Raw genomic sequence first — 12,382 nt, forward strand, 5'->3', positions numbered from 1 at the left:
AGGTTGCGGTTGTCGGTTCAGATGATGGAGGCTGTAGTGATGAGGGAGAAAAAGTTGGGGGGAAATGGAAGGAAGGTAATTGAATTGCTGAAATGTCAAGAGAAGCTTAACTGGGGCAAAAAAATTTATTTCACATCCATTGTTTTTTAAGCCCAAAATTTCCTTTTGATTTTAAACAAACCCAAATTCAGAATCTATTTATCAATCCAAATTGTTGGATTTGGGAAAAATACAGAATCCTTGGGTTAAAGTCTGAACATCCAAGTTAGCAATAAATGCAAAGATTGTGGAGGCTCCTGTGCTTAGCGAAAAATAAATATAAGATTACTGTTAGAATCCCACTTTACCTAAAAGCTTAAGCTGTTAGGTTGTGGGCCAACAACATATATGAAGCTTTAACACTCCATAACATGTGCAGCCCAACAGCACGTGAAGAGATAAACACAAGATAGATAACACCCAGTACAGGAAATACAATAGTTTTTTGAACACCACATAATAAAACCAGACAACAAGATTAGAATACAAGACCTCCTGGTAATCAGCTCTGATACCATGTTAGAATACCATTTCACCTAAAAGCGTAAGTTGTTAGGTTGTAAGCCAACAATGTATATCAAGCTTTAACAATTACTTTCTCGAAACCATATGGGTTATTTTCCACCTTAGCAAGTATGCTGACAACGTCAAATGTACTTTTAGTAAGCCCTGAAGGTACGTCTCAAATAGATCCATTTTGGCATGACTAATCTGTTACTATTAAAAAATCCCCCCCCCCCCCCTTTTTTCCTATCCTTATTTGCTTATAGTGCCCAGAAAGGAGAGAGAGAGAGAGAGAGAGAGAGAGCATTCTATTCAAGTATTCATGCATTATCATGGAAGGTGGCCATGAAATGCAAATTAGTAATTAATTAAGGCAGTTAGGAGAAATACCTTTTCTACCCTACAAAATGCAAAAAGGTTTAGGGGAAAACCTCAAGGAAAATTATATACAGAGAGACCGATGACACGCACAGAAAGCAGAACTGTGCTGATAATTTTTACTTATTTTGTATAAAGCCCACTAACCATAATGTTAGAGTATTGAAATATGAGTGAATGCACATATCTGCAATCCAATACAAGTAACACCAAGGATGCCTAAAGCATCAAAGGACGTATTCTATGGACTTTAAACTGCATCCTTGGTTGGTGAGATTGTACAAACAATTAGCAGGAGGAGCGCATTCATACCTGCTGCCAGTACTTCACCATCTCACATGCAAGCCTTCGTTTCACTGCAAGCGTTGCCTTGGTGCTATCGATTGCCATTCCAAGTTGGATATCATTACACTTCATCAGACATGAGAAAGAAAATTAAGAAAATGAAAATGAATAAGCGCCTGCACAGTATGAGCTAACAGTACATCCAATGATTAATTATGTTTTAAGAAAGCAAGAAAGATCCATGTGCATCAATCAAATTGAATGCAATCATTTAATAATGTAGAGAGAATTGAAATAACTAATGTCCAAAACTTTAGCAGTAACCATTAACAGGAACTCAATCAGAAACATATTAAGATTAGAAACAGGAAAAATATACGTGTGTTTGGGGCCTCTTCACTTTTTCTGCTTTTGTTTTAGCAGATTTTATCTTGCTTTCATTTTGAACCAATCACGTTTTCTGCTTTTGTTAGTGGACTTTAGCCCCAACTAGGCTGGGGCTACACAACAAGAGGCATTCCATCTCCCACCCTGAATTCAACCCAATCCATCCTAAGATTTGAACCAGAGCCACCAACATGAAAGTCCCATCGTCAAATAATCAGGCTGTCCTCTAGGGGATGCCTTATGGATATCGTATCACATTTACCTTTGGACTTAACAGCAGAAATTTTAGCCAAAACCAACCTATTTTTTCTTCATCTTCAATGTAAAATACTTAAGAACAAAGCACTATCCCTTGTGTTTGGAGAAAGAAATTAAAGTCAAATGTTGTCTCACAGGTTGCAACTCATACACAATGCACATTTATCCCATATGAAAGCAGTTTTGAAAGCAATTGATCAGGCATGTTTAACAAGGCACATCAACAATAAGAAAAACAACAGCCTTATCTCAAATGGGGTCAGCTACATCAACCCTTACTCTCCATTCAGCTTAAAATAGGACTTTCTTCTAGAATACTAACAATTCTTAGCATGCTCATTAATGATGGATTTCACCTTGAACACAAGCATCTGTTCAGTGATCCAACACAAGAAACTTGGCTGTTGTTACATAGGCTTATCCAGCTTTTGCAGAAAATAGTAGGGGAAAAATAGGTACTGGACAGCCACGACTTGTGAATGGCCTATAAAGTCCTTGTGCCAAGACAGATTGTTCCATGTCAGGGATAATATCCCTGTAGTAACCATATGTAACTATGAAATGAAAACAACTTGACAGTTCATCAACAGGCCTGGCCAGAGAATAAGGTATTACCTGCCCCAATGCTTGCAAGCAATGGGCTCGTAGAACTCCTTCAGTTAAGTCTACTGGCAGATCTCTCCTAAAATAAATAAAAAATTAGTCAAAAAGCGCATGCAACCTTGCAAAATACATGAAAGAACACTTATAATAACAGTAGGATTCAATACAAATCCTTCTTCTGTAAACCTGAGGTCAGCTGGCAACTGTGGAAGAATATGTCGAACAGCACAATCCAAGTATCCAGCTGCCTTCAAGAAGATGTCAATGGAAGCTCGCCTGCTTTCTGTTTGAATAGAAAAAGAGTGAAATTTTTGTAGCAGGACCAGCAGAAACAAGAGAACCAATGGCAAAAATGCAAAAGCAGCATATAAGCTCATCAACCATGACATTCAAAAGAGCAACTCAAAGACATAATCAAACCCTTAGGCCCTAAGCAATAATTTCATAAGTGAAGGATATGGTAAATTTTACACTTAAAAAAAAATTTCTTTCTGAACAAACAAAACCAGCCATATTCTTGACCAGGCTAACAGGAAGCATCTCTAAAGCATACAAATACAAATTTGCACTGGTACAAAACTTAAGGAAAGGAAAAATAATAATAAAATGAATAAATAAATAAATAGTCACTGCATACAATGTTAAATATATTTGGGTCCTTGTTAATGGTTAAAGCAGACCACAATACACTAGGACATGAGTACAGATACACTTATTGATGCATGCTACTAGAAACTCAAGAATAGAAGTTAAAGACCAAAAAGAGTTCAAAACCTAGGCTTTGAATTTGATGTTGAGCCAATGTGGAACCTCCCATATCTAGCCTAGTTATGATTAGGTCTTAGCTCAGATTCTCTCCATTTTAGCATTTATTTTTTCCCCAGTGTTTTTTCGTTCTGCTAGTATACCTTTTTTCCTGTTATTTGTTCCCTTTCATCCAGCTTTTCTACAATTTTATAAGGGGTGTTTTGGTACCTCTAACAAAGGTCTTAATTTCTATTTCAATGAAAATTTTGAGGCCTCAAAAGTATGAAAATTTTGATGGAAATTTCATAATAATGTCAAGTTTGATTTTGATTATAAAAAATTATTGAAATTAGTAGTAAAGCATGGAATTCTTTTATGAAACTTTAGCAACTATTAACAGATAAAATAATGCATGATTTAGAATTACAAAATAAAATATATCAAGAGCAGGAATTCAGGTTATAAGGTGCAATAAATATGATAATCATACTAAACATATTAATTGAATTAAATGAAATTCATAAGTCAGTCAAACCCTATTTATTATAAAAATACATACAATTTAAACATAAAAGGTCAAACAAAATGATGTACATAATATCTAAGTTTAGTTCTCCATATAATTTTAAAAGACTGAAAGCTATAATTCATATCCTTCTTGTAATAATATCTTCAATTCAACAAAGAAGAAAATAATTAACAGAGGAAAGCAGAAATTTCAACAATTTAAGCTATAATTCATATCCTTCTTGTAATAATATCTTTAATTTCAATAAAGAAGAAAATTAACAGAGGAAAGCAGAAATTTCAACAATTTCGTGGAAATTTAAGACCATGCTTTTTACTTGCTGGATATGCTCTGTAAATTCTTTGATTCCTAGTCCTAAATCGTCCTAAATCATTGAAATTTCAACATGCACAATTCAAGCAGAACAAAGGTAATTGTGATCCCTTAATTGACAGATATGAATGGAGACTGGCTGGGTGGAAAAGGAAGTATCTCTCAAAGGATGGCAGACTCACGCTCATCAAAAGCAACTTAGCCAATCTCCCAGTCTACTTTATGTCTCTGTTCCCCATCCCTAGTGCTGTTTCCAAAAGACTGGAAGGGATCCAAAGAAGATTCCTTTGGGGAAACACGAGATGAGTTCAAGTATCATCTTGTTAAATACTTAAATGGGGGGTTGTCAAACAACCTATGCAGAAAGGAAGGCTCGGCCTTAGATCCCTCCCCATCTTCAACAAGGCTCTCCTAGGAAAATGGCTGTGGAGGTTCATGCCCGAAAGAAATTATTTCTAGATGGATGTTATTGCTACTAAATATGGCCTTCATCATAACTGTTGGACTTCCAAAGAGGTTACTGAAGGCTATGGCATGGGTGTTTGGAAATTTATCCGGGGAGGATGGAAGAATTTCTTTTCTCACATACACTCCAGCGTGGGTAATTGAGAGGATCTTTTTTTTCGGTATGACATTTGGCGTGGCAAATTCCAGCTTAGCTCTTCTTTCCCTACCATTTACAGGCTCACCTTCAATAAAAATGCCCTCACTTGTCACCATCGAGAAAGTACTACTAATGGGACCATCTGGAACATTCCCCTGAACAGGAATGTTTATGACTGAGAGATAAGGCTGCAATCAATCCATGCCGAACCGAGCTTCAACATGTTCAAGCTTGGCTCGAGCAGAAAAAAGGTAGGCTTGGCTCGATTTGAGCTTAAAAAGCAGAGCTCAAGCTTAGCTCAAAACATAAAACATTGGCTTGGGCAGTGGGGTCGGCTCAGGCTCAGCTCAGTTCTAAGCCAAACCAAGAACAAACTGAATCATTGCTTTGCTACCTTCAAAATAAAAATAAATATTTTAAAACTACAAAAGCCCACAAAAATAGTAGGCCTCGAGGGTGGGGGTGGGGTGGAAAGATGCAAAGGGCAGTCAAGAATATCCGCACAGTTGAATGGCTTTTATAATAAATATAAGAGGTGACCCTTTTGTTGCATTTACAATGAGGGACAAAACTCTCCCAAGCAATCCCAAGCAAGATGGAACAAACCTTCGCCGTGCATGGCCAGCGCTGTGTCTACTGCCAAGCCTGGGCCACGGGTAAACGTGGAAAAGAGGACGGGAATAGCAGTGAAGAAGAGGATGATAGCTCAGCAATAGAAGTTCATGGGTGCGTCCTCAAACATAGAAACTGGGTGAAATCGACCATGGCTGGGAGGCAAGTGAGGAGAAGAAGAGGGAAGAAAAATAGAAGGGAAGAAGCAGCGGCCTTGGACAAGGTGGGGCATGGGTGAATGCAGAACACGAAGCACTGAGGAACTGTCTTTGAAGCTCTTCTTTAATGGCCTGATTGCAGCTCATGAGTCATGACCCTTTTGTTGCAGCTATCTCCCCTACTTTCAACTCCCAATTCCCATTCCCACATCAGAAGATGGAAGTCTTCCTGGGTCTCCCCTCTTTCTATATCCTTTTGACCAACTCCTTAAGCTTTCTCTTCTGTTGATTTGCAAATGAAGCAGCAGCTCAATTAATGATTTAAATAAATATAATTTTTTTAAGTACTGAAATTGAATCAAGCCCATACCGAGCGTAGTCAAGCTGCTCACGAGCTGAATCGAGCTGAGCTTGTCTATGTTCAAGCTCAGCTCATCTAGCAAATGAATATGAAAATTGGGCTTGAGAATTGCTCGTCTAAACAATAAACGAGCCCGAACGAGCTCTTACCAAGCCGAGCTCCCAAGCCGCTCATGAGCAGCTCAGTTCTTTTGCAGTCCTAATTGGAGATCGATACTTTTATTAATTTCAACAGCAGCCTTCATCATGTTCAGAGACAGGCCACTTCCAGAAAGCACATTGGGACCCTGAGCAAGGAGGGTATTTTTACAGTCAAGTCTTATAATAACCACCTTTGAAATCCGAAACGGTGTGTAACCAATTTTCCTTGGAAGCTTGTTTGGAAAACAGCAGCCCCTTTGAAAGTTGCTTTTTTCACCTGGGAGGCTGCTCTGGGGAAGATCCTCAACCTCCAAAGAAAAGTTTAATAACTACGATGAATAGGTGTTTTCTGTGCCTTGAAGAAGCGGAATCGGTGAACCACATCCTTCTTCACTGCTCTTGGCCCAAAAATCTCTGGAGCTTAGCCATTTCCAAGGTCAAACAGAAATGGGTCATGGCAGCTTTGGTTGAGGATGAGATTTGGGCTTAGAAAGGGCTCTGCTCCAACAAGTCCAATAGGAAGGTCATTTACTTTATTCCCCTTGCTATTTTTTGGGCTGGTTGGAAACTGGAAAGAAAGAAATGGGAGGGCCTCCATGGTTTTAAATAACAGCCACGACCATTACATAACGGCACCGTTAAGCAATGCGGAAAGTAACAGTTTTTTGGGTTACCGATCCCATTACACACAGGGCCGGCTCTTTACAATATGGGGCCCCAAGCGAATGATTTAATCAAAGACCCTTAATATTTTGTTTATTTTTTATTTTTATTTAAAATTAATTTTTCTTACTTTTTGAGATGCAAAATCACTAATTATGGGAATAGAGCATAATAAATAATGTTAATATTATTTAATTAAAAAAAAATTTGGGACCCAAAAACAATATTATTATATTAAGAAAAAATTTGGGGGCCCCAAAACTTTGGGGGCCCTAGGCGGGTGCCTCAACTGCCTAAAGGCAGAGCCGGCCCTGATTACACACCATGAAATCATTGGGAAGAAAAATCAAGGCCGTAGCGGCTGTTATAGACCATGAATGTTACGTAAAGGCCACTACGGCCATTATGTAACTGCTATAGTACATTTAATTTTATTTTATTTTTTACTTTTTCTTCTTATTCCCCACCCCCTTTTCATAAATCATTCTCAATATACTATGTAGCGAGAGGGGGAAAGTTATAATGAGAATGATAATGATACAAAATTTACTCTTTTTTTAAATACCCACAAGAGATGTATTAATTAACAATTTGAAAATACTAACTTGTTAGGAAAATATTTTATTTTGATAATTTGATATTTAATTTCTATATTTTTCAACTTCAAACCTTCTTTCTTTTCTAGTTATTGTAAATTTTTATTATTCATATGTCTAATGTGTCTAATAGATTAATGAAGTGTATAATGTATTTTTTTTATTAATTAATTTAGCACACATAAAAATTTATCACATCATAAGAACAATGAGAAGTATAAATATGCACACACAAGTAATTTGTTTTTCAATGGTGGTTTAAAACAAAAGTAAACTTCTTGCCTTACCAAACAACTTAGTTGAACTAAAGAATCCAAAAATACACTAACTCTTTCTAAGAAGGTTTAAAAGCTTTAACCATGCAAGTATTGTGCATGCTTGAAAAAAAAATCACAGCCGTTACACAGGCTAACCTTTATGTAACATCCGCTACTCCCACTTCCCAATACACCCATTACCGTTATGTTATGCTACCCGCTACCACGATTTAAAACCATGAGGGCTTTCAAGGGAAAGATTTCATCTATGCAAGTTGTTCTTGCCGGGACATCGGAGACATCTTCTGGGACAGCTGGATGTTCATGATCTCTAGTTGGCACAGTGGGTTGCCTGGGAGAAACTTGTCTGTAATTCTTGATTTCCTTGATGTATCCCCTTGATCAGGGTTTTTTTTTCGTTCTTTTGCTGTTCTCTCTGTACTGTTTAGCATCCCCTCGATGCCCTGTTTTCTCTAATAAAATTCTTTTTCTTTTCTGATAATAAGAAAAAAAAAAAACAAACAAACAAACAAATCATCCTAAATTGTCCACATGCACAACTCACATTAGCAATCCTTAATGGGAGTCAAACTGTAGACCTCCCAGGTGGGCAGGAGGTTAGCCATTGGGTGAAAGACTAAGGCCCATCAACTTCTTCTCCTTATCTTTGATATTCAGCACTTTCTGCCCACTGAAAAACCACAATTGGCACCTATTGTCTTCAAATGTCAGCACTAAACATTCATTTCAAAAACTCAACCCTTTTTTCTATATTTTTAGATAAAGAAAACCCCGTGAGAAAAGTAGAAGAAAGAGCACAAAAAAGAGAATGAAGAACTAATAAAACAAATACCAACAAATCTCTTTGGTTATCAGTCAGACTTCTAATAAATCAACAGAACACCAAAGGAGGTTAATGAAACTACCCTATACTACAAAAGACCAGATGGAGTAGCTAGACCCTTGAAGATTCTACAATATTATGCTCCAGTGTCAAATACATGACAACATAGCAAAGAAAGGCCACCTCAAGAAGAACTTGCAAACCCCAATCCTTCCCTCCATCAAACCCTAACTTAACACAACCCAAAATCTAAAGATAGCCACTGTTAGCACACAATACTTTCATTTTGTTTTTCGCTATTTAAACTTTAATATTCCTTTTCCTCTACACTTTTGCAAACCCTAAACACACATATTCTTGTAACCTTATAAGGAACCTCTCACCAACGAAGCCACAATTAACAATATTTAAGTAGCTGTTTCTTGTGCCCCATTAATCCTGCATGACTTTGTCAATGTCAGCTATTAATAATTTTAAACACAATATGCATTCTTCCTCTTCATAAATATTATTTAGAACATGTATTCTTCCTCTTACTTCAAAAAAAAATCTATGCTATATACTAATTAAAGAAACTTGGAGGTAGTTTTTGATATATATTTTTTCATAAAAAAAATTCTATATTCTCCTTCTTACTTGTCTTCCTTGAAACATCATACAATGAAAAAGAAAAGGGTATAGATCTATTTCAAAGTAAGAACAATCTTTGAAGGTAAAACTGGCTGCAAATCCTCTCCTTTTAGTCAAATAAAAGGATGCATCTTTTTACTTAAAATAACCAATCATATCCTTCCATGTGTTCATCAAGTCCCCATCAATTCATGGGATGGTTGTGTGCATAATAATTAACAACTTGTATTGAAAAGAATATATCTGTTGATGCCCATTTGACCCATGGGGTATTACTGAGGAGCATTGATCCTAGGACAGCTTAAAAGGCTATTTTCAATGGATAAGGCCCTTGAAGGGATTCATGCATCTTGTTGGGTTTAACTGAGAGCTCAAGGAGCGTCTTTGGGGTCTCAAGGAGGCCTCTTTGAAGCTTAAAAAAGGCTCCTTGTAGTCTAAGGGGCCCAAAAGCTCCTTGCAGAATAAGGAGCCTAATTGAGCCATTAGGGGGCCCAAGAGCTCAAACATGTGAAGCCCTAGAGCACAACTTGGAGGTCAAGCTTGCCTCCAAGGACACTCTTGTCCATTTAATTATTTTAAGAAAACCCTAGCTCCTTCTCCTTGCCTATAAATAGGAGGGAGGAGAGCAAGGAAAAAGGGGGGAGCCCAATTGAAGAGAAAGAAAAAAAGGGTAGGGTTTAGAATAGAGTTTGAGAGAGAGAGAAAGAGGTACGACTGCCTAGCCAAAAAAAGAGGAGAGAGTGAGTCTTGGGAAGAGGAAAATAAGAGAGAGAGAGAGAGAGAGAGAGGTACGGCCACACAAGGAGGAAGTAAGAGAGAGAGGAAGGCACACCAAGGAAAGAGATTATTTCTCTTCACAAAAGGTAGGTTTTTTTTCTTTGAAATAGTATTTTTGTTGTTTAAATTTTGTTTCTTGATCATTAAAAGTTCATGGTTTGATTTTTTTTTTTTCCTTCACTATGTATTGTGTTAAGGAGGTTTTTTTGAAGCATACGAGGCTGCATAGCAGCTAGGGTTTCGGCCATGAAAAGAGCCACAAAGGCAGCAGCCGCATAGGGGTTTGTAGGCAGGTTTTCAGGACAATTTGAATGCTGCTAAGAGCTGCAAACAGCAGCAGCAGAAGGCACAGCAGCACGGCAGTCTTTGGGGCTGCCTTGGTCAAATGGGGGCTTAGAGTTGATTTTTAGGGCAGTAGTTAGGAGACAGCAAGGTGCTGCAAACAGCAGCAGCTGTAGAAGCAGTTGGCGTCTAGGGCTAGGGTTTTGTTGTGAGTTGTGAGCAGCAGCAGAGGCTGTTAATCAGCTGGGCGTTAGGGTTATTTGAGTGTTTTTTCCTTGGGGATTATATTTGGGTTTTGGGTAGACAGCAGCAAGGGGCTGCTGGAGTATCCTTTTAGGGTTTTTATTAGGGCTGTTCCTTAGGAGTTACAGCTGGGTTTTGGGTAGACAGCAGCAAAGGCTGCTGGTCTGTTCTTCTAGGGTTTCATTAGGTTTATTTGGGTATTTTTCTGCAGGGTTATGGCTGGGTTTTGGATAAACAGCAGCAAGGGCCCCTGAGTTCATGTGTTTTCATGCTGAGTTTGTTTTATTTTGTTGCTATGTTGGTGTATGTGTTAGAATGACCACGTGCAGCAGCCTTGAGGGCTGGGATTTGAGGCATGGGGTTGGGTAGAAATTGTTCATGTTTATTTCTTGCATGCTCCCATGTTTACATACTCTACCTTGCATGCACACTTATACATCACTATAATATCTTTGTGATCCTATTAGATGCTTTGGATGAAATAAAAATTTCCCTTCTTGGTTGAATGAATTCATGAAAGAAACATAACTTTTAGCTCAGTCATAATTGTTCCATTTTCAAATGGTTTTAATATGCTTTGTTAGCTAGTTATCCTTCCATGACTCCTTGGATGAATGAATGGTGAAGAGTGGTTGTAACTTTTATGTCTTACATGAAGACATACCTAATGCAATGGATTCCCTTATTTTCTTACTTGCCAGAATATGTTTTTAGAAGGTGTTAGACCAAGTGGTTAAGGGTCTTTCATTCCAACTATGTTTTGATGACAACAACCCATTAGCAGTTCTTTGAGGCTACTAACCTTTTTCTCTAGTCGTGTTCAGCTGCACAAAACGGCACCAAAGCAAATAAGTTTCAAATCAGCCAGAAGCAACTCGTGACATGACCAAAAGTTCAGCCACTCAAAGCATTCATGGACTCTACATAATATGCAAGTGTTCTAAAGATTGAGTGTGAAAGTGAGAGAATATTTTGTAAATCCCTTGTATATGGAGTGACTCAAATAAAGAGCAAGAAATGGGCATATCACACACACACAACAAAAACAAATAAAGCTACTTAAGGTGTCCAAAAACCCTTAAACAGATAAGGACCTTTCTTAGAACTTAAAAGGATTTTTTCTAAAGAAGTAAGAAGGGACTCGTCGACGAACACAAGGCTTCATCGACGAGTATAACACATACTCTCGTCGATGAACACAGGGTTCTCGTCGACGAAAAGAAAACGAGACTTGTCTGAATTCAGAACCAGCAACTCGACAACGAACACAGGGCTTCGTCGACGAATATATTGAAGAGCTCGTCGACGAAAAGAAACCGAGACTTGTCTGAATTCAGAACCGGCAACTCGTCGACGAACACACTGAAGAGCTCATCGACGAAGTACAGATCTCGTCGACGAATGTCGGGCTGTAGGGTTCATTAAATGCAGCAGAACGGCTAGTTTTACCCTTGTCTTGCATCAATAAATGCCGAACGGCTCTCCAGCACCCAGCTCGCCCATTTGGTGTTTAAATAAGGGTTATTGCATTTACTTCTCACCAAGAAGCTCATTTACTTATCAAGATCATTTATTGTGCTTTCACTCTAGGAATTCCCTTATACTCACTTGCCCTCTTCTTGCTGCTCTTGCTTTTGTTTTTACTCCATTGAAAAGAGGACATAGTGTGAGGATATTGTGGTGATACTCAGCTCAAAGGGAGCATTTAATATTGTATTCACCTCTCATCTACTACTTGTATAGAAAGACCCTTTGTGAGCCATTGTAGGGTATCTCTAAGTGAGTACCTTGTTAAAAGCTCTTTGTGAGCAGTTGTGTGTATTGGCTTCTCCGCCTGAAGGAGGATCGTATAGTGGATTTTGGGAATCCTTGAGTTGGTCTCAAGACGTGGACGTAGGCGGGGTGCCGAACCACGTAAATATCACCGTGTTAAGTTTCTCTTATCTCCTCTCTCTTTTATACTGCTTATTCATTACCATTTGCTGCACTTTTATTTTTGTGATTTTATGCACTTGTTCTTGGCAAGATTTTTGTGTTTGTAGAAAACTTGCATATCCGCGAGAAACATCTATTCACCCCCCCTCTAGACGCTCAACCTAGCCAACAAGTGGTATCAGAGCGCCAGTCACTGAAATTCAGAGTAACTCCCAGGCGAAAAGATCAATATGGCGGA

The 12,382-nt window shown here is 38.3% G+C and overlaps 1 protein-coding gene across 6 annotated transcripts in view; it reads right to left on the reverse strand.

The window, feature by feature from the left end:
* LOC131158190 (uncharacterized) overlaps positions 1-12,382 on the reverse strand; it is a 50,530-nt gene that overhangs the window by 15,269 nt on the left and 22,879 nt on the right. For all 6 annotated transcript variants that reach the window (XM_058112870.1, XM_058112872.1, XM_058112869.1 and 3 more), the window contains 3 exons: positions 2,641-2,737; positions 2,467-2,533; positions 1,234-1,332 (listed from right to left, as the gene is read on the reverse strand). In XM_058112870.1, the coding sequence (XP_057968853.1) occupies positions 1,234-1,332; positions 2,467-2,533; positions 2,641-2,737 (263 nt within the window). The remainder of the gene's footprint in view (positions 1-1,233; positions 1,333-2,466; positions 2,534-2,640; positions 2,738-12,382) is intronic.

Source organism: Malania oleifera, chromosome 6 (assembly GCF_029873635.1).
Source record: "Malania oleifera isolate guangnan ecotype guangnan chromosome 6, ASM2987363v1, whole genome shotgun sequence".
Taxonomy (NCBI): Eukaryota; Viridiplantae; Streptophyta; class Magnoliopsida; order Santalales; family Ximeniaceae; genus Malania; species Malania oleifera.